Genomic DNA, 23,507 nt, shown 5'->3' with positions numbered 1-23,507 from the left:
CCTAGATTGGCAAAATTGTTTAATAAGATTGTGGCAAATGGAAGGGTTACTTTGATTATGGCAAAAGCGAAAGTGGTAGTGTTTGAGAAACAGAGCAAAGATTTGACGCAGTGGGGGGGGGGCGCTGTTGAGCAGCCAACAAGATGGCCGCCTAGCTACAGAGCTCAGAGACCCACAGATCTACATCGGCGGACAACGGCGGAATCCGTACATCCCCAACCCAGATAACAGTACCGGATAACTCCCCTAACTGCGGGGCACATACTGTGAAAAATCTGCGGCCTGGGACTTAGCTGCTGCCGAGATATGACCGACTGAGCCGGCCGGCCCCGTGGGGCCATTGGGCCTGCCCCCTGGACCTCGGAGAGCAGGGTGCTGTGGCCTCCTTGTGCACCGCCGCCGGGCCGGAGACCGCGCTCCCACCATGGGACAGCGACGGGTGCTTCTTCTGGTCTGCCGCCGCGGGGCACGCTGATCATGGGCAGAGGAGGTGAGTGCCTGGGGAGCGGGTTGCGCGCGCTCAACCATCCGCTGCCTCGCCGGAGCTCCCGCGGGCCCGGCTTCATCACTGAGGCGGCTGCGGCTCGCTCCCGTCTCCCCCCTCCACTTCGACATTACCTGCTTTTTCCCTTTCCGGGCGGGGCGGCGACTAGCCGTACTCTGGGCCTGCTCACTGCAGCGGTGACTGCTCCCCGACCCTAACGCCATCGGAGGTGGCGACGACCGCTGCCGCATGAAAGTCTCCCCAGCCCTTCCTCACTTGCGGGCTGGGAGCACCACTTGAACAATCGCGCGGCTGCTCCTCACGGCAGGCAACTCTTTCAATCCACCTGCGGGACATATGCAATCAGAGAGCTGAAACAGCACTATAAACTACGAGGGGGGAGGACACCCTGCACTATTGGTGGCTACAACTGGTAGCAGGAACGACACTACGGCCAAGAGGGGCCCACATTCATTGAACATATCCAAGCGAGCCTCAACACCATCAGAGATATTTCTGGCTACTCTGGGGCCCATCGAACCTCTCTCCAGCTATCCCCGCCGACTGTTCCTGCAGCGGTCACGGTGATCCTGCTAACCCCACTTCACACGCCAAAACTACTGGTCAGCTGCCGCCCCCACTACTGCGCTTCTGTACTGAGTTCACTACTAATCTGCCCATCTGAAACAGCAATGTCGAAAAGAGCAAGAGGAGCGAACAAGGTAGGCGCCATGGACAAGTTCACCAAGGCGGCGCCTAGGTCAGACCAGGCGTCGTCCTCCATGGTGCAAGAAGACGGTGAGGCCCTGCTGGATCCACCTCCGCCTGACTTAACTGTAATGATGGAGTCTATGGCCAAACACTTGGCAGCCTTCCATGAAAAACTGGACGTTATAAATGCTAACGTAGCCTCCCTTAGAGCCAAACCGGACCAACATGGTGCAAACATCATGGAGGCAGAGCAAAGAATAGGAGCCAACGAGGATAATGTTCACACCTTACAGGGCACCGTCACAGAGCTCGTCCGAGATATGAAACAGGTCAAAGCCAAGTGTGATGACCTCGAATCGAGGTCACGGAGAAACAATATACACATAGTGGGGGTTCCCGAAACGGCTCTAAAGGGCCACATGGAACAGGCGGTCGAACAACTCCTCAAGGACCTACTTGGCAACCCAGAGCAATCGCCATTCTTCACTGTGGAAATTGCACATCGCTCCCTGGCACCCCGTCCCAAACCTGGAGACTTTCCCAGACCAATAATTGCGAAACTTCTGAGCTACAAAGACAGAGACTATATACTCTGCTTAGCCAGAGAGAAAGGGGAACTAAGGCTGGACTCGCAAACAATTAGAATCTTCCCTGACTTTTCTGTGGGAGTGCAGATAGAACGTTGTCAATTTGGAGGGGTCAGAAAGATGCTGAGAGAGAGGAAAATAGAGTATGCGATGCTCTTCCCGGCTCGCCTAAAGTTTACCCAGGTAACAAGATTTACTTCTTTACTGTTCCAGACGAGGCGGTTAAATTCATCGAGGCGCAAATCCCATTAGCTGTCCAAATGGCGGAACCGATTAATGATAACTGACATCCAAGGCTGTATGACCTTACTATGGACTCTATCAGGTATGCCTCTTCCAACTGGTCTCGAACCTCGTCGCCTCTGCATATTAGTTGGGGACCTGACCACTCCAACAATGGCTTAGTTCTCATGACCTAAGTACTTACTTGCCTTCCTTGTAACCCTATGTTTCATTGCCGTGTAAAATATCTATGTTGTATCATCATAATATGTGTTAACAAATCTGGGTCTTCGGCAGCGGTAGCCCCCACTGCAGCTGCAATGCCTCCTGAGGCGCAGTGTTTATGGTTCAGCTCCCTTTGGGCTGTTAGTCAAGCGTTGCCAAATTGGGAACGGCACGCGACTGGTTGTATTGGGGGAGGGTATTTTCACACTGCTAGTTTCTCTCGGGCGGTGAGGGTGGAGGGCGGGAAAGTTGTGGGAAGTTATAAGAAAATCGGTAAGAAAGTGAGGACTAGGCTCGAAGTGAGGCGCAACAACGCCACAGCGGCACGTCTTTTGGTAAACAGACACAGATTCTTAAGCTCTCACAATTGGGATGTCCCATAAAATGACAACATGGCTATTAAAATGTTAACATGGAATATCCGGGTCTGACAAATTTCACAAAGTCCCGTAGGATCACAGCATATGGACAAAGACACAGGATTAAGGTACTCCTGCTGCAGGAGACACACGCTCAGAAACTCTTAGCATCCAATCTTGCACTATCCTGGGGCCCCAATAGATTTGATACCCAATTCTCCACTCAATCCAGAGGAGTCCTAACACTCATTCATAAATTGGTGAAGTTTAAACTCCATGCATCCCACATTGACACGGAGAGCAGGTATGTGATCCTTCATTGCCCCCTGGCTAACGATGAATGCCTACTCGTGAATTCTTATGCCCCTAACACTGACTCCCCCCGAATTCATAGATGCTGTGACTGCCATTATCATGAAATATGTGGAAGTGCCCATTATATGGGGTGGGGATATGAATCTTATACTCGACAATGACATGGACAGGACAACCTCGACCCGTAGGAGCGTGTCCCGAGCCGCCAAACGGCTCCTCACACATATGAATTCCCTGAATTTACATGATGTGTGGAGAACGCTTCATCCCGAGGACAGAGATTACACCTTCGATTCCTCAATGTACGATAGCTCTTCACGAATAGACCTGTTCTTATTGTCGTGGTGCCAGGTGGGTAGGGTGTCGGATGTTAAGATTCTCCCCCGCACGCTTTCTGATCACTCCCCCGTGCTGCTGCAGATCCAACTGGATAACAGTCCAGCCGCCCGATCAGCCTGGCGCTTTAAGTCGGAGGCCTTGTCTGACATCGTCTTCAAAGCTGAGATATTATCGGACATAAAAACATTTTTCGAAAACAATAACACTCAAGACACATCTGAGGGGACCCGCTGGGAAGCATTTAAAGTTTACATCAGAGGAATGTGTATCTCGAGGGAGGCTGGGGTCCTTAAAGCCATAAGGCAAGCCCTACACGGCTCCGAAACGAAGCTAAAAATCCTAGAACAACAACATGCTTCCGCCCCAACCCCGGCCACCCTTGCAGAAATTAGAACACAACTAGAAAAGTTTGAATCCCACGCCTTGGGCGAGGTGCGTTATCTTGCTCGCCCCGTGGCTGCCCGACGGTACGGCGAGGGGGACAGACCTGGTAGAACCCTGGCCAAATTGGTACGTGCGGAGGGTGGCAGATCCCGGATAGATAGCATTCTAGATGAACAAGGCAAACGACATTGGTCCGACCAGGCCATAATTGACATCTTCGCTGACTTCTACGCTAGGCTCTATTGCCCCCAACCAGAACACAATGCTCAAGATCTAGACGACATGTTGGAACGCATCCCTATGACCCTCATCTCCCAGAGTACCAGGGAACAACTTGACATCCCGTTCACCCTGGAGGAGATAGTCCAGGTGATTTCTGACCTTCCGAAAAATAAGGCTCTGGGTCCCGATGGGCTCACATCTGAGTTCTACTGTGAACACGTCGCTATCCTAGCCCCCATATTGCACGGGGTCTGTACCGAATCCCTTCGATTGGCTACTCTTCCCTCCCCCCCCTCTTTAAGGGAAGCCCTAATCACGGTTCTCCCCAAACCGTGGGAAACCCCCAGATGAATGTGCATCCTATAGGCCCCTTCCACTTATCAACACGGACATGAACATTTTTGCCAAAATAATTGTGAATAGATTCCTCCCATTTATGCCCCATCTGATCCATGCAGACCAAAGCGGATTTGTTCCAGGCCGATTATTCAATATAATGTCCAGAATTGACCCAAAGGCGGACGCAGTGGCGGTAACACTAGACGCCCAGAAGGCATTCGACATGGTTTCCTGGAAATACCTATGGGCTGTGCTGGAAAAAATGGCAATAGGACCGAAACATGCTTTCCTACATAAAATTGTTATACACTAACCTGAGGGCCAAGGTGCTTGTTAATTCCATCATCTCCTCCCCCGTTGTGTTACACAGGGGCACCGATCAGGGATGCCCGTTCTCCCCCATCCTTTTTGCGCTTGCCATCGAACCCATGTCAGATCACGTCAGGGACAGATATACTCGCAAGGGTATTCGCCTACAGGGCACGACAGAAATTCTCATTGTATGCAGATGACGTACTTCTATATATCAGAGACCCCTCCACGCATCTTGACCCGATTATCCGAGACATAACCAAAATAGGAACATACTCTGGCTTTACCATCAATTACTCTAAATCCGAGATCCCCCTTACCGCGGCAACCCAGCAGCCAACATGTGCATTTCCCCTACGATGGTCCCCGGGAGGCATTAGGTACTTAGGGGTACAAGTTTCACTGACCAAAGCCTCCTTACTGGCTGATAATTATGAGACAACGGCACAGCACATTGAATCTAAGCTGCTCAAATGGCGCCACCTCCCTCTGTCTCTGGCGGGCAGACTGTCACTAGTCAAAATGATTGCGGTCCGTAAGCTCCTTTACATCTTTGCTAATGTTCCAGTCTGGCCCGGGAAGCAATATTTTAAGAGACTCCACGCTGCGTGTGCCCAGTTCCTCTGGCATTCAGGGACAGTCCGCAAAAAGTGGTTACATATGACCCCTCCCTATGATAAAGGGGGTTTCTCAGCCCCAGATCTAACCCTATATTGGATTGCGGCACAGGCCCACCACGCCACACATTGGTATACACACCTGAACCCACCTCCATGCGTCAAACTGGAGGAGCTGGCGGGGGACGGGACTAACATTATGACCCTGTTACATCATACGTTCCAGACTGAAGCACCTGCAGACCCTGTAGCCACTACGATTAGAGCATGGAATATGATTTTGAACCCGGCACAAGGGCACCGCCCATACTATAAATGGCTACCCTTGCATCAATTCCCAGGTCTCTCCCTCACACACGATCATCATTTCATCCAACACTGGGAAGCCCTGGGATACCGAGCACTCGCAGAACTATATCCAGATGGTAAATTCATTACCTCCCAAACATGGAGACCCGGGCACTCTAACTCAGCGCTTGAGCTATTACAATACTTTAGGCTGAGGGCGGCGGTCCACGCAATATGGCCGTCATACCCAGACGAGCCCCCAGATGCGCCCGAACTTCAATATATAGCAAACTCCACAGGTAGTAGGGCTATAGTGTCCTCCCTGTATAAAATGCAGCTAACAAAGCGAGAAAACACGTCCCTCAAACCACGGGAAGCCTGGGCCAGAGAGCTGGGAATGGAAATCACTGATGACATGTGGCACAACAGGTGTGCACACACGCGCAGTCTCCCTAAGTGCTATATTCCGCTGCATACAATATAAATTACTCAATAGACTATTACACACCGCTCAGAGTAGCGAACTTCACACGCGCCCCTACCCACAAGTGCCCGAAATGCAACTCTGAAGAGGCAGATCATATGCACATGTTTTGGTCCTGTACTGCGCTGAGGGCGTTCTGGCTGGAAGTAACGAGAGCGCTCACAGAGATAATTGGGTCCCCAGTAGACCTCGACCCATTGGCCCTGTTGTTTGGAATATGGTCTGGAGATAATGCTAAAAAATGTCTAAATTCTTAAATGTGTGTGCTATTGTTCCTAAAAGATGTATCTTACAAGGTTGGAAACGCCGCTTTCCCCCCACCTTTGGAATGTGGTTGAAGGCCCTCACCTGGGTACAAACCTGTGAGGAGGAGTATATCAGATCCTTGCCTATGCCATCTCGTCCAAAGAATGTGTGGACGGGATTCTGCACTTATCTGAACAATAAAGATGAGGTTGAGTGGGGCCCCGCTCCCCCGCCGGATCAGCCTGTCACACTACCATAAACACTAAACATCTTGCCTCCTCTCGAGTTGTCAATACCCCCCCCCCCCCCACTCTGGAGCCGTCTCAAAATGTATGATATAATTCCTAACTGTGCTGTTGTTGTGATTTTTGTATATATCTGTGCAAATGTGCTATTCCTGTCTTAACTTTCTGCCAATAAACAAAAGGTTAAAAAAAAAAAGATTTGACGCAATGTGGGTCATATAGACCTATCGACTTAATGAATATCGATGCAAAGATATATACGGGTATTTTAGCAGCAAGATTATCACTACTCCTTCCGGGTTTAATTAATGCTGATCAGTCGGGATTTATTATAGGTCGCCAGACCTCAGACAATATAAGAAGGGTGATTAATTTGATTGAAAAAGTTAATGTTAAACGAATCCCCTCAGTGTTGATAGCATTGGACGCAGAGAAGGCATCTGATCGTGTTGAGTGGCCTTTTTTGTTCTAAGCTATGGGGTAAATGGGCATTGGCACTAAATTCATACAGATGGTTCAGGCGAATTATCAGAACCCCACGATATGTTTGGCGATTAACAGACATGTTTCCGGCACTATAGGAATTAGGTAGAGGCACCCGTCAAGGCTGTCCGCTGTCTCCACTCTTTTATGCAATGTATTTGGAGCAATTTCTGCATAAAATTAGGCAGAGGTCAAAGATTGAAGGTATTCCTTTCGGAGGGAGGAGAATAAGATTGCCGCGTTTGATGATATGTTGCTAATTTTGCTTAATCCAGAACAACCAATATCGGTAATGCTGGAAGAATTGGAAGGTATAGAGAAAGTAGCAGGATTGAAGATTAATATGGGGAAATCTGAGATTTTAGAATGAGGTCTTACTACCATACAAATGAAGGCTTTCCCCCTTACTCTCCGTTCAAAGAGGCCGATATTAGCATTAAATATTTGGGGGTTAGTATTACTAAAAAGATTTCATGCTATATGACGAAAACTACCTGCTATTACTTGAAAAAAGGTTAAGGAGGATTTGGGGAAATGGTCGTTACGTACGCTAATGGCTCCTAGAGAGGGCGGATGAATGGGTTTACCAAATTTTGTGAAATACTTTGAAGCGGCGCAGCTGTGGGTGGTCAAAAAGTGGTTTATGGGAAATACTACAAAGCCTTGGGCAAGGATGGATAGAGCAGTGGCGGGGGCGTTGGAAGGGGTTCTCTGGTTGTTTAGGCGAGATAGACCTCCCAGCATGCAGCTAAGCCAGGTGCTACCAGTAGTATGTGATGTATGGGATCGGTTATTGGAAAAGGGGGAAGTTGTCTACGCGCCCATCCCCGTTTACTCCCATGTTTGGGAACCCACAATTTAGTCCAGGGATGGTGCTGGGAGCATTTAAACAATGGCAAACTGTGGGCTGTGTGGAAATTAGGGATATGGTACAGGGAGGAGAAGTATGTTCGTTTGAGGAGAGTAAAAGCTATTTGGTCATGGAAAAGGATAGGTTAGAATATTACCAGCTGAGACATTGGATAAGGGCATCTGGATGAATGGTAGCAGTTGGGAGAGAATTTACAGGGTTTGAAAAATGTATAACCACGCATACAGGCGATAGACAAATGGTCTCTAAAGTATATGGGTTATTGAGGGAAGGGGAAAGGGAGCAGACTTGGGGATACATGCAAAAATGGGAGAACACCTTGGCAATGGAAATACTTAGAGAACACTGGTCACATGTTTGGTTAAAGATCCCCAAATTAACCAGGTCGATTCTGATTAGAGAAATGTGGTATAAGAACATGGTTCAGTGGCACTATACCCTGGAAAGGTTGCACGCAATGTTCCCAGCAACAACGGAAGCAAGTCTGGAGAGCTTGTGGTAAGAAAGGGGATTGGAGACATATGTGGTGGGAATGTCAAATGCTGAGGACATTTTGGGATGATGTTGTGAACCATGTGAAGACAGCGATTCCCATGTTGCTCTGACGCCTAGGGAATGGATGTGTGGGTTGTTCGAACTGGGGATGCATCAGTTAACTAATAAACATAGCAAAGCTTTCATGTTAATGATGATTGCGGCATGGTTGGTTATTGCAAGTGCGTGGAAGCAGAAGAAATCACCAACGGTCAGGGACTTAGTTGTTCAAATTGTGGGGGTTTGTGGCAATGGAATGGATGACGTATATCGTGCAAGGACAATACGAACATTTTCAACGAGATTGGGCAGTGCTGTAGACCTTTTGAAAGGCGACTTTGTACAACAATGGTGCCTGCATAACTTGAGAATTTTGAATATTATGTAACACCAGACCAGAAGCTTCTAACTGTTGCGAAAGAAGAGTTATACTGAATCGCTGCCCTGGGAGGAGGGAGGAGTTGGGTCAAGATGTGTCTTTTTTGGGGCGTATTGTTGTTATAGTTAAAATGTTAATAAAAATAAGTTTAAAATAAATAATCAAAGCAACTGTTGTCCTCCACAGCATCCTTCTTGGTAAAGCAAATGTCTCTCTTAGAAAACACAAGTTCATAAACCAAGGCAATTGTTTTCCTCAGGATGCAAAGCAATTATTAGCATATCACACTTATTCTTCAAATGGAATACTTTTGACAGGATAGCACAACTACCTTTGGTGATGCAACAGTTTGCCAAAAATAACAGAGTTAACACGTTCTTTCCACCACACCTTTTTGCTACAACCACACTTCTTCAAAACATCTTCTTTCCTGGTTTACTCACCTGCCATGTAGGAAACTCCTTCATTTACAATTGGTCTTAGTGGCAATATTTGTTCCAAGGTTCTCCACACCAGTATCCCATGTTGTCAGTCTAGAAATATAATTTGAGACCGCAAACGCATTTTGGTGGCCGTGGGCCAACCGTCTCATGCACGATACGACAGAATATAGGTTTTCGAGTTTTCCAATGAACGACCATTTTGATGTAACAAGAATCGCCATTTTGTTTTCTAACCATTGCTCATTGCTTTCTGTTCCTATTGCTTCACAGTATATTTTCCACTTAGACTGCCTGACTGTGGAACATTGTTGTCTGTATATGAAAAGGACAAGGCCACAGGGCCGAGAGGATAACAAGAGTTTCGCTGAAACACAAACGTAGGCAGCGCCAGGAAGAATGCCCGGCTCCCTCCTTAATGTAGCCTTGAAGCAGAGCCGCAGGGCATTTAATCATTTCACAGCTGCCAGCCAGTCTCATTATATGGTAGCATATGTTAGAATAATACCGCTAAAGGCTTGAATTATGCTTTTCTAACGGCCCCCCTTTGCTGAGCCCGCTAGAACATGTCGGCTCCCGGGACACGAATAGCACCTGATAGATAGCAAGGTCTGGAATGCAACTCCCTCTGTATGTAGTTCGCTTCCCAGAACAGAAGCGCCATGTTCTATTCAATAACCGAAAGATGCCTACGCACTCACGAATTGCAAATTGTTACTAGAATAGATGTTTGAAGGTGTCATAGTTCAAAGAAACCCAATGAAGAGAGGTGTTATACATGTCATAGCTGATTGTTCCATATGCATTTTGTATATATGTAACAGATGTACGTAATTCACTCACTTGCGTCCCTCGAGGTCTAGAGATGCACGTCGCGGGGCGTTGAGACCGAGTTGGCCAACTGAGACTTTTGCTTTGCAATAAAACCCTAGGGAATACGACCTTGTGTCTGATGTCTCTATCGTGTGTGGCGACCCGCCTTGTTTCCATAGACATCAGGGTCCCCTAGGGGCCCCTTTCAATGTGAGGAGGACTGAACAATTGCTGCCTCCTTTTATATTCTCTTGACAATGTGGGTTACAGGCTTCCCCAAGTTAGTATAGAATAAAAGGGGAATTGCGCCCTTGTCGCCTTTGTACTGCTTCTTTACAGCCTCTTGGCAATGCGGGTTACAGGTTTCCCCAAGTTAGTATCCCATAAAGGTGGGAATTGCGCGCTTGTCGCCTCTTTACTAGGAGTTTGGTATTTAACATTGTTGGTTACTGCCAAACGTCCTGCTCGGAGCACCCTTGGGTCACATTTTACTTCAGGCCATGTCAACAGTCTTCTTTGGCGTCGCCGCTTCACTTTCTGCTGCTGCAGTCGACCTTCTGCGTTCTGCCTACTCTGTTGCCAGCTCCTGCAGAACTTCAGCCGACTGCACTCCTCTTCTCTGGAGCTCTGCCAGCTGTGTTGGTCTCTGCGTCCTCCCGTAAACTGAAGCAGCTCACGTCAAGTTGGGAGTACGTCTCCCATACGGCTGGGCTGCTTCTCCTGTTGATGTCCACGACGCTGATTCCTGCTGCGCACACTCTGCAATCTCGCACACCTTCTCTTCCTGCGTCGGCTTCAGCTGGCACTCTGCTTCTGTGGCAATCCCAGCACTCCAGACTGTCTCTTCCTCTACTACTCCATCTGCGTCTTTGCTCAGCTGTAGCTCATTCTTGGGTTTAAATGTCCCGCTCAGGTGCTTTGCTCTACAACAACTAGACTGCACATTCTGTTCAATAGCACCTCTGATCCTTCTTCCTCGTCCCAGTAGCACAGACATTATGGATCTTGAAGTCCATAATGGATTGCCTAGCAGTTCATTGGTTTGCCCTACTTTACAATATGGCATCAATGCTCCAGGGAGAATAGGGGAATAATGAGTTAAAGAGGTCACTGATTCCCCCTGATGAGTCTCCTCCTGTGTGATCCTCCCACATAATACCGTCCCCAGGGTCAGGAATCGGCTGCCTTCCCCTGGCCACATGAGAGAAGACACATGCAGTGGTTGTAGTGATGACCTTGCTAGATTCATCACACTATCCACCCCACAAGACATTGCTTGGTGACGCAGATAATAGCTTGGAGGTCTACTCTGAGCAACTTTTAAATTTGTCATCAGTAGTTTGGTGCTGTCAGATCTTTATCATTTGGTCATTTTCAGGGTCCTCCTTCACCTCTGCTTACCCATATGGTACTGGTGATCGTCACATACTAAGGTAATGTGTACTGTTCATGTTCTTGGCTGCAAGCCCATTCCCGGTGGGTAATCCAGACTACAACTTTCTAATCAGCTGTTTTGTTGTTTACATGCACTCATCAATCATAGAGCGTTTAAGAATCTGGAAAACAGCAGCTTATTGCTCCTCAACACATTTTTCCTATTTACCCTCACAAGCATCTGCATCCACTCTTTCCTCAGTTTGACTTCGGATTGCCCTTTAGACTTTCTTTTCACTTTTCTTGGATCTTGCTCAACAGTTATCAATTTGGCTTCTACTTTGCTTCTTCCTAGTGGTCATCTTCTGCCAATGCATTGGATTGCTGCTTTTCATTACTAACTTTTTGGACTGCGTCACCTAGCTGTGTCCTAGTTTTGTGGGAATTCCCTTGTGTTACTTCTCCTATCCGTCCGCACTGTGACTGGCGATTGTGGACATTCCACTGTCCACGTGCTCGCAGGAACAAACGGTTACATCCTTGTTGCAGGATGCACAGATTCCCTCACTGGACTTTATCTGGACTCTACCACACGTACTCCTCATTTGACCTTTGATCTGACCATAACAGACTTCATTGTCCCTAGCTTTATCAATGGCTCTAGAAACCTCATTGTGTACTGTGCCTTCTTCCACATTCACTATTCTGTATTGCTGTGTCGCTATTTATAACTCAGCTTGTCCTCTATTTTCTTGCAGCTGGGGTCAGTGAGCTGTTCTCTTCCTTCCTACCCCAATTCTTCATTCTTTGTGTTGGGTCGATCAGTCCCCACCATCCAGTCTCGTAGTGGTGAGGGTCTGTGGTGGCTGCTATTGGAGTTCTAGGATACCTGGTCGGGGCTTTTACTTGAGCGTTTACTTTTCGTAACTATTCTTAATATCTATCCCTACCTTACAACTATTCTGTACATTCTTACAAGGTATCTTTAATTCCTCATGGTTAGTCCTTTTAGATCCACTGATTCTCAGTTAAATCCTCACTCTCTCCCTCTTGCTCCCATTAATCGAGTTGTCTTTAAATGACTTTTTCCTTTGCCCTCATCCTTACCTGCTCCCCTGGTTTTCTTTTATTCCTTATTCTCCAAGCAAAAACTAGACTCCTTATTTCCAGGCCTCTTGGATTACGCTAAATAAGCAATTTGCATAAGATACATCAACTTGAGTGAATGAGTCCTTTTCACTCTCAGCTGCACTGCTGCCTGATGGTAAATAGTGTCTGAACTACTGACAATGAGACACTTATCTCAGTGTGAATTCTTCCTTGTTCGCTCGCGTGAGTCTGCAGAGGAGAAGCAATGCAGGACCTGCTCACCCATTGCATGCCCTGTCAAATTCATGTACCTACCAGATGCTGCAGTGACTCTTTTTCCAGAGGTCCAGAAATCTGTTGCTGATGACCCCCAAGCGACACAGTAACAGACCATGACAGCTGTCCATCTTCTATGGGGGCCCTTCTTGGTTTCCAGGAGAGACACGCCCTGTCATTTCAAGGTGAACAATTGAATGGTAGTTAGTCATGTTGCGCTGCTCCCCACCTAGGTCTCGGGTGCCCACGCACCATCTGGTGGGCACATGCCGGTGCCGCCGTCTTGGTTTGTGTACTCCAGCTTTGGGTACATTAAGGACAACTACTCTGAACCAATATAAACACTTTTCTTCAAGAAAACTAAATTTTCCCTAACCAGCTGTTCTCCAGAGACTTGTTGAGAACTGCCTAATAAAGGCCTCCCACCAGGCAGGGTTAACTGAAGGTGAAAGCCACAATAACTACTATGAGGTGCCGTGAGGGTGAAAACTGTGCAGTTTATGCCCAGCCACCAGACTTCCTGACATTTTGTGTTGAGAGAGTTTAACTGCATTGTGCGCATTTAGGTTTCTGTTGGGTATGGGAGTGTGCATGTGAGGGTGTAATGCTACGCATGTGTCTTGCCACTTTTTCTAATTAATACTGCACAGTGAGTTCTCCAGCCGTTCCTCATCACAGGGACAGACACAATGCCGAAAGTGCGGAGGTAAGGAGATGAAAGGTAGGAGTTATGTGTTCAATTTAGGTGCACACTGGATAGTGTGTATGTGGTTTACAACATGCAGTGCAATTGCCCCTTCTTTGGGGCTGTAGGAGAGTACAGCTGCAGAAGCAGCACAAGATTCTATCAGCAGTCTCTCCTCATGTGGGTTGTTAGAACATGTTAGGAAAATCTTATCTTTTTGCAGCTTTCCCGTCTTTCAATTAAACCCCAACATTTATGCTGTCAGTTTTTGTGGTTCTATACTGACATTTTGGGGAGGAGGTCTTTTCCAACCTCATTCCCTAGCTTAACACATTTGTTTGGGGGCACTGGCTAGTCTTTAAGACTACGAGTGCAGGACGGGCAGTTTCCCCATGTACATCTATGGTAAAGCACCCTTGCATGCAATAAGAATAATATTGCAGGGGGAACCTCTTCACCCATTTCTCCTTACATTTTTCTATACCTGGTGAAGCTGAGGCAGACTGGCCACAGATAACTTATTTGTGCTGATTTATTTACTGCATTCCACAGGTTTGTGGAAGATGGTGCTCAGTGTGGCTAACCATGTCATTTAGGATATGTTCTTGTGATTTCCTGACCTGGTGGTTGTCTTCTTCCCGTGCATCGGTAGGGCATGGCCATATGTAGTCATTCCACTTTGCGGGCTCTGCCGGAATCAGGGTAAGCAGGCCCTTTTGTATGCCTGAAAGTGGCTTGGGCGGGTGCTGCAGACAATACCAATGCACTAAACCAAATCTTGTGTGTGTCATCCTTGTACCTGAGCCAGACCCTGGAGGACTACTGCTTATGCCAATATTGCCTTGTGCCTCCCTCCCTTTGTCTAGTGGGTCTAACTAGTCTCTAGTCCTGCTCTGCTGAATTTGTCCTCTGGAGCCCATAAGATTTGGTGTGTTTGTACGTGGCGTGTATCCTATGGAGCGTGGACTCCTTCATTGCACACACCTCATCTACCCCTGAGGCTGGAAGTCCCACAGATCTCCACATCATGGGAAGAGAACCTCATTCAGCTCTCTGATGGTGGTGGTTTCTGACGAAGAAAGGAGCCTTCTGCTTGCTGACCTGTGCGTGGTCACTCCAACTATTATCCATGCCTGAGGTGACACGGGGAACCTAAAACATTGTGGGAATCGTCCCAGAGTTCTTCTTTTATCTTCAGTCAAGTTCAGTCAGTTGATAGCCCATTTCTGAAAGGTTGCTGACGGGGAACAGAATACTGCCAAATCAAGTTGTCAAAGCTGTCACTGAAACAGCACTCTGTAACCACAGCCCCTAAACCTTCAATGACAGAGCCAACCGCTTGAGTAGTTTGTTTTTATTTATTATAAATACTTTTATTAATATTTTAACAAACAAACATTACAAACCAAACCTGCAGTGTATGCGATAACATTATACTTATGCATCATTCAATCGTGTTCACTGCTCCCTTTTCCCACCCCCCGTTCCGAGCCTACTCCTATTAATGTTCTATTCTCACCTCTTGTGGTGGGTATCTCTCGCCATGAGATCTGGAGGGTCTTGTATTGACCCGAATAATTCTGCTATGAGCAATCTCCAGGCCATCAGGGTCTCAGTTTCCTCCTCCCCCCCCAGTGCTGCTTGCTTCCTGCCATTGTTGCCATTGCCATTGTTTCCGCTTCCGCCCATTTCTGCCGATCGCCCCACCATATCTCCAGTCGTGGTTTGTGGCATGTCTTCCACCCCATAGCAATTCTCCGCTTCGCAAGCGCATATGCCAGATCTTTCAGTTTGCTTACATGTCTAAGTTTTCGTGGTCTAGGGAAACCCCCTAGCAAGCAGGCCCATACAGTATCCACCACAATCCTTATACCCTTTGCTGCCAGTTTGCGTGCAACCTCGCCCCAAAAGCACTCAATAACCGGGCATGACCAGAACATATGCACCATGCCCGCACTCTCCTCATCGCACTTAGGGCATGCCTGCCGTCCTGCATTCTTGAACTTGACTATCCTTTGGGGTGTCAGGTACGCCCTATGCGTAATATACAATTGCATCTGTTGAAGTCTTGCGTTTCTCGACACTTTCTTGTGATACCCCTGGACTCGTTCCCACATCCCATCCTCCATCGGGCTACCCACCACTTCTTCCCATTCCATTCTCAAATGCGCTAGCTCCTTCCCCACTTTTGACATCATCAGCTCGTATATCCTAGATATCTCGTGTCCCCCTTGCGCTATATCGTATATTGTGTCTATAGTAGCATCTGGTTCTTCCTCAAGAACCAGTTCAGACCACATTCTCTTGAGCTCCCATACCAGTCTATGGTACGTGATATACTGGCCAGTATGTAACCCGGTGTTCGCTCCCAGCAACTCAAAATCTTTTATGGTCCCCTCTTGCCAAAAATCCCCCAGTGTCACTATCCCAGCCGACTCCCAGTGATTCCTGATTGTCTTCCTGAGCTGCTCCTCTCCCCCCGCCAGCGCAACCAGTGGTACCAGAGGAGAGCACGGACACGGGTTTCCCATCAGTTGGCAGACCCTTCTCTACACTTTCCACCCAAGCCCCAACATCTTGGGGCGCCCGTCCATTACAGCCTGGGGCAACCATATTATCTCTTTCAAATAGAATGGGACACAGACCCATCGGAACAGCCTGGTTTCGGTAGTCACCTCTTCTGAGAGCCATTTGGCCACATATTGCAGCTGACTCGCTATGTAATAAACTTCATAATTGGGCAACTTTATACCCCCCCCCCCCTCTCGTGAGAATTCTGAAGTTTCCAGAGGGCAACTCTGTTCCGCGTACCATGCCACAGGAAGTCCCTATACACATACCAGCCAATTTACTAAAAAACGTCTTGGGTATCAAGTACAGGATGTTACCAAAGTAGTGCAGGAGCCTAGGCAAAACCACCATTTTCAACAATGCGCTGCGTCCCATCATTACTAAGGGCAGCTTAACCCAGAACTGCATGCAATTCTCAATTTTCATGATAGCTACTTCTGTGTTGCGCTTGTGTTCTTCTTCTACTGCATGGTAAATGTCTATTCCTAGATAACGAAATGTGCTAGTTGCCCATGGTACCTGTAACACTGTAGTTGTTCTAGGGGGATCCCCTTATACCCACCTAGTGGGAACATGCTAGACTTCTGAGGATTCATCGCTATACCAGACATATCTGCATATCTTCCCATCACCTCCAGAACATATTGGAGGTTCTCCTCTGGATACCGCAAGTACAACCGCCTGAGTAGTTATATGATATGATATGGCATTTATAACGCGCCTATACACAAGTGTTTCGAGGCGCGACGAGGCAAGGAATGGGGAAACAGGGGGAAGACAGAAAACAATCTTACTAGGCCAGGTGTCATTCGGATCGTGCAAGTGCATGGGCAGGGGGAAAGGGAAAAGTGCGAGAGGGAACGAGGGGGGGGGGGGGAGTGCAGTACATGGGATAGTAGAATAATAAGATAAATAAAACAGCCAGATGGTGGCAAAAGCAAGGGAAGAGCAAGCATAAGTGCCGGTAAGGGGTATGTATGGATACAGAATAACAGTCCCCAGGTGCAGGGCTTGCCAGGGAGGCAGTGCAGGTGTGCAATTGGTGGGGCCTGGGTCCGAGATCAGAACGGGTGGTCAGGTAGCCAGTGCAGTTTCAGCCAGGAAGTCAACAGGGGAGAGGGGGAGAGACAGCAGAAGCAAAGAGGAGGGTTTTGAGGTGCTTTCGGAACCGGAGATGGTTCTCCTCAAGTTTCAGGGAGGCGGGAAGGCTGTTAGAGGGAGGCCCCTGCCGGAGAAAGATCTACCACCAACTCATTGCTTGGAGAAGCGACTGACCCTGAGGGAGTTGGAGGAGGATGAGCGAAGAGCTCGAGAAGGAAGATATTTGGGAAGAGAGAGTTGAAGGTATTGCAGCCCCAAGCCCCAGAAGGCCTTGTGGACAATGCAGAGGGTTTTGAACATAATCCTCACAGCCACTGGGAGCCATTGCAGAGATTTCAATCCTGGAGAGATACGATCCCTGGGCTTGAAGCCAAGGACAAGTCTCGCAGTCCTGTTCTGGATGAGTTGAAGAGGGCGGAGAGTAGAGGCAGGCAGATTTAGATAGAGGCTGTTATAATAGTCCAGCTTAGAGAGAACCAGATCTCTGGAGACGGTGAGCTTCTGGGGGAAGGAGAGGAAAGGAAGAATACCTCTGAGGAGGTTTAGCTGGTAGTGTGACTTCTTAGAGACGTCAGAGATGTGAGGAGTGAAGGAGAGTGTCGAGTCGAAGATGACCCCAAGGTTTTTGGCCTTGCAGATGGGAGCAGGAAGAGGGCCAAGAGAGACCGGCCAGAGAGCTGCAGGGAAGGAGGGAGTGGGTGTGCCAATAAGTAAAATCTCAGTCTTACTGGCATTAAGGCAGAGGTCATTGGCGGCACACCACTCCTGGATAGCAGACAGTCAGAGATGAGGGAAGGCGAGGAGGAGGCCGAGGGTAGCCTGAAAATGAGCTAGGCATCATCTGCAAAGCACTGAAAATTGGGGCAGAGAGCGGAGATGCGGTGGGCAAGGAGTGCCAGGTATTGGTTGAACAGCCAGGGAGAGAGAGTAGATCCCTGGGGGACACCACAGGTATAGAGAAAGATATCAGAGAGGAAGGACCCAAGCTGGACCTGGGAGGGTCGGTCGGAGAGGAAAGAGGTCAGCCACGCCAGAGCCTGACCAGTGATACCCAGGTTATCATGGAGACGGTTGAGCAGGATGGCATGGTTGACAGTATCAAAGGCAGAAGAGAGATCAAGCAAGATGAGGACACATGGGGTGTTGGAGTCAAGGTTGGAGAGCAGGTCTTCACAGATGTCAAGGAGAGCCGTTTCTGTGCTTCTGGCAGCTTTGAAGCCAGACTGATGGTCATGAAGTTGTCCCCAACGGGTCTGACATACCTGAGATGGTTGACTTTGTGGATCGGGGTTTGAGGGGCAATGGTGCATACCTTTTTTGTAAGCTCCCCTCTTTCTCATTCATCCCAATATTTACAAAGTCCAATCCTGCAGTTATCTGCAAATGTTTTTGCTGGTGAAATGTGAGCCTGGGCATCATGCCTAGAGTCCTCCTTAATATTTTCTAGCCAGGAAGCCCATTTTACCTATAATACAAAAGTGTTGCACTGACTCTAGACCACAGCAACATCGGGCCCATTGTCACCTTTGGGACAACTGTGTCTAACATTACAAACTATCCTGAAGTAATCAGAACTGTTTCTTGAACCTTGTTTCTAGAATAGGGTTTGGACTTGATAATGCTTAAAGCTGAAGACTTGGTGTACCTTTATAATCCTATAAAGCCTATGTGATATTGTGTAATATCTTTCCTACCTCTTTAGGTTATTGTTACAATGTCACTACTTAAACTGTGGGAGTTCTAAAGTGTGGTGTCTTCCAATCTGGATACCATGTTGTGTTTTATATATGTGTAAATATTGCTTCACTTACCCTTTTAGTACCTTTGAATTAATGCATATGTTTTGATAAATAAGTAGATGTAGTGTTGCTTTTATCTTTGTGGACATTCTATTGCTTGTCGAACTTTTGTGTTTAATTGTACTTGAACCAAATAACCCATATATTCTAAATTCCCGCCCACTACTTGTCCTACGTTTCAAAAAAGTTAAGTTTAGATTTTTGACTGAACTTTTTCCTGTCCTCGAAGGTTTTTTTCACAGCAATTCTGCGGCAGTATTGGTTTTGAAAATGCTAACAGGATAGTTCTCTTGTGGGTTGTGAAGATTTAAACCATGGAGACTTGCTTGTTAGTTTTGTCTGCAAACAGTAAGATTATTTATTTGTTTTCAATTCTTTGTGCAGTGTCAGCCTCTCCTATCTCACAGCAAACAGATCAGGAAACTCTACATCTGACTCATCACATGATGTCCCTAAGTACTTGTGGCCAAACCTACGACAGCTGAGTGCCCTTCTTTCTGTGGTGAGATCCTCCGAGGTCAGTGAGAAAAAAATGTTGGTCCTTTTGTTTATAGCATGTTATTCCTGTTGTCAACCTGCAAAGAACAGAAGATGTCTGAAAATGGATGTTGGGGGTGGTAGCTCAATATCCTAGTCTATTACCTTATGCAGCAGGCCCTCATTTCTAGTGTCTCTGAAGGACAAACATTGTACCTTTTTAAGCTCTTGTCTGTTCACAATTCTCAGTGGAATTCTTGGTGACTAGATGTTCCACTTATTTGGGCATTACAGAGCCACCTCTTTAAGGGTAAATGCACACAAACCAGATGTTTATCATAAGAAAGCAAACATTAACTATTTTTTAACATTACTCCACACACACAAAATCATTTTTGCAGGAATTTACACAAAGAGTGTATACTGAAATACTTAAATATGAAAAAAGGCACACACGTGTCCTTGGATTTAACTACTAAATCAGTGGCGAAGGGTTTAATTTTCATTGCAATTCTGACTTACCTTCAGGGCTACAGGGGTGGAACTCCTCCAATCTGGTGGATTTGATAAGCCCACCTTCAAGATGTTTCCTGAATTCCAAAGATGATCTTAACTTTTGTACCCATTTTGAACATGCAAACATTACCGAGTGTGCTTTGGGATTTTTCTGTTATACTGTCCTTGGAGATAGACTCTGTTTTTCTTGACAAGAATGTTCTCTAAAACGGCCCAATCAGGAATTGTTACTTTTTAATTATTCTCATGTTTGATGTCCTGGCTCTGTGATGCTTATCAACTCTCTGAAGTGCAAAGATGGAAAACCTATCCTGTGGTATTTTATAAAAAAGAGAAATACTGAATGTTCTACTCATTTGTGTGTCTGAGAGCGAGGGGAATCCTTTTGACCATATTCCGTCCCAAAAAAGACAGAGGCCTACTTCTCCCAGTGACAGTCTGATGTGGCAATGTGGGTTCACCTCATCCTCTGCTGCACTTGTTTTTTATGTTGACTGTAAAGTAACAGAGGGATTGGGATAGAGACCGTGAATGTGGATGGCAGGTAAAAAATGGGATGGGCACAGCTTGGTGTGTGGAATAAACGATTACACTTGCACGGGATATGTGTTTCCCATACGTTTATATATTTCTGTAAATGTCTTTATGAATTTCATACCTGTAACCTTAATGAACTCTTGGGAGGGCAGAGGGGATTTGGGGGGAGTCTGCTAACATGACTTGAGCAACACAGGTGTTCCATTGCACCACATGATACATGTGTGTCTGCATTATTAAACTTCCCAGACACCGTGCATTTATAACCAATTCTTTTCCATAGTACACATTCCGCCTAGTGACATGGTCATTCCCAGGTGTTATATTTAGGCAAAGAAACGACGACCTAGCCCAGTACCATAACATTGTAATTTGGAGGCCTCAGATCTCTGAGCATATTCGGTAGGAAGTTTAACAAAACCGCTCAGTTTGAAAAGCCATTGTTTCCAGTGTTTATTTGGAGATTAGTAATTTGAGGTTTCCTGAATTTAAAGGTGTAGTTGCCTGGGAAATGAAAATAACAAATCCAAATGTTCTCTGTGTGTAGAAATATTTGAAAGTACTGTAATTAGATATATCAGTGTTATGCCTTCATGTTGTTTTGTACACACAAAGAAGAGGTAATCCACATAAAATTATTTTGAACAGGCACGCGTAAGTGGAGTCTAAATAAGAGACAAAAAGAGTCCCTGTCTGTTTAGAGATGTTACTACAGGTACAAAGTCAATGAGCATTATTATTGAAAACATATATATGAAGCATTTATTAATGTACAAGAATCAATAAAGAGGGCATAAACAAACCCAAGGTTGATATTATTTACAAATAATATCAACACAAATCGAGGAAACTAAAGACAATTGCCAAACAAGCCTACAGTCTAAACCAATGACACCACTCTGACCACCTCCAAAACAACACACCACCAGTAAAGTTCTACCAATAGCACAGAGAAAACTATAAAAACACATATTAGACTAACGAACAAGAAAATAAAAACACAGCATAGCTATTGAAAGGTCAGCAGTACCCTTGAGTTCTTCATGTGCCAAATCTATTCAAGTAGGGAATGGAAATGGTATTTAACATCCATCTATCCCAGTACAAGATGGTTATTGGAAGTAGCCGATCTTATTCCAAATTGACTATTCAAACTTTGGCTGAACATGGCCCGTGTGATTGGGTGGTCAAGCCTTCTTCAGTGCATAACAAGCTTCATGAGAGGTGGCAACAAATGCAAGCGTACCATAGTGATGTCTACCAAAGTAACAATCACATAATTACTACAAGCAAATGAAATAAAATGCAAAAACATGAGACTAAAACATATGAAAAAATGATTGCAAATTTAGAAAACCTACTCGATTGCATGCTTGCGCATTCCCAAATTCGGAAAACATCAAACAGGCTTTTTAGTGCAGGTCAGTTTCCCAAACATTTCATACCCCAACACAATGGTGTCTGCAAAAAAGAAACATAATCGGCTCCAATTAAGTTCACTCCAAAGGGACCAATTTTCAAATGTCCAGTTGCAAGTACTGATGATCACATGTCCAATTGCAGAAATTAATAGAGCAAGAATGCGTTCTAACCTTAATGTCTTATTCTGCTCATGATTATAGAAGTGGTCACTCCCACGTAAAACACTGTTATATCTGCAGAGACCAATGTTCCATCTGCAAAAACCAAAACAGGGCTGCATCAGCCTACCATCTCGGCACCAGTCCCCCATTGGGGCAACTCATAATTACATTGTGTCCTGACAAAAAGGAGCCCAATTTACCTTCAGTTCACGGAAGAGGCACTTCCATTTCGCCTATCAAACGAAAGTTGCAGGGAAACCAATGTAAAAACGAAGTTCAGCCTTTACACGCCATTTAATTAAGGGAAATACATCACTTGACCATTACGGCGACGTTGTTGTTCAAGTCAAGAGAACGGATTCGACATGCTGAAATCATTTAAATCAGGTTTAACCACATCAATCACCATCCAATGCAAATCGCAAACACAGTGATTCATGGCCATACAATGTTGTACTATTGGCGCTGCACAGGTTCGATTACGTATCTTCAATCTGTGCTCACAAATTCGGGTAGTCACCTTTCTAGTTGTCATGCCTATAGATTTTATGGCAGGGACACTGAAGCATGGAAATTACCTTCTTTGTGTTGCAATTGGAATGACAATTTAATGTCCAAGTTGCACAGTGCCTGCGATACAAAATTTACAGACGCTGCATTTTTCGTAAGGGAAGTGACGTACCACTGGGCTGTGAGGTAGATTCCAACAGTCCAATAGAGTGTTGTTTTCTCATGTTCTGAGCCATAAATCGTTAATGCATAATGCTGTCTCTAAGATTCTTTCCTCTCTTTAAGGCAAACAGATGGCGTCGTTGTGGCAACTTGTTGCATTTGTTAAGCCACACCATGATTTTATGGTGTGGCTTAACACATTCAATGCCAATCTACATTTCACCCATCACTGTGATCATAATGAGGTACCTTTGTTGGACATTTGGATAAGGCACCATCAAGGCAAGATATATACTAACAGGGGTCGAAGTGTACGAAAAAAAGTAGTGGAACTATGTTCCCTGCTGGCCTGCACCCACTCCCGGCACCCACATCACCACGTGCCCTTCCACACCCCAAACACTTGCACCTTCTGTTTAAGGGAACGTTTAGTGCAGTGCACTGAAAGTGCAAGTTTCAACTACTTCCTACACTTTTATTTTAAAACGAAACCATTCTGGAACGGTTTCTTTTTAAAAATAAAAGTATAGGAGCTGTAAAAGGTAATTTAAAAAAAGTAGAGGAGCCCCGCTCCTGACCGCTCCCGCTCACTTCGACCACTGTTTACTAACCTCTATAGGAAAGAAATTGACCAAATGTGTTAATTCTGTATAGTAGCCATCATCCCAAATCATTAAAGGAGAACTTGCTATACAGTCAACTTCTCCGAATCAGACGGAACAGGTTGTTCAATGATTATTATCAAACACAAGCTAATACCTTGAATAGGCGGCTTTCGGACAGAGGGTGCCCATATAATCTTTTGAAGCATTCGGCCAAACGAGCTTGTTACACAGATAGGGAGACCTTATTGCCCCCTCAATCTAAACCTGTTTCACAGAACAGTAGTATGTGCAACAACCTTTTCTCAGAATACCACCCAAGTTAA

General features: G+C 46.2%; 1 protein-coding gene across 5 annotated transcripts in view; it reads left to right on the top strand.

The window, feature by feature from the left end:
- Positions 1-23,507, top strand: part of ZNF410 (zinc finger protein 410) — a 1,181,063-nt gene that overhangs the window by 1,131,688 nt on the left and 25,868 nt on the right. For all 5 annotated transcript variants that reach the window (XR_011283761.1, XR_011283762.1, XM_069637659.1 and 2 more), the window contains one exon: positions 19,179-19,311. Coding sequence is in view for 3 of the 5 variants with exons in the window: in XM_069637659.1 (XP_069493760.1) it covers positions 19,179-19,279 (101 nt within the window). In the remaining 2 variants the exon portion in view is untranslated. The remainder of the gene's footprint in view (positions 1-19,178; positions 19,312-23,507) is intronic.

This window comes from Ambystoma mexicanum, chromosome 14 (genome assembly GCF_040938575.1).
Source record: "Ambystoma mexicanum isolate Mex_15411 chromosome 14, UKY_AmexF1_1, whole genome shotgun sequence".
Classification (NCBI taxonomy): Eukaryota; Metazoa; Chordata; class Amphibia; order Caudata; family Ambystomatidae; genus Ambystoma; species Ambystoma mexicanum.
The sequence above is the reverse complement of the archived record's forward strand: the minus strand, read 5'-3'. Positions and strand labels throughout refer to the sequence as shown.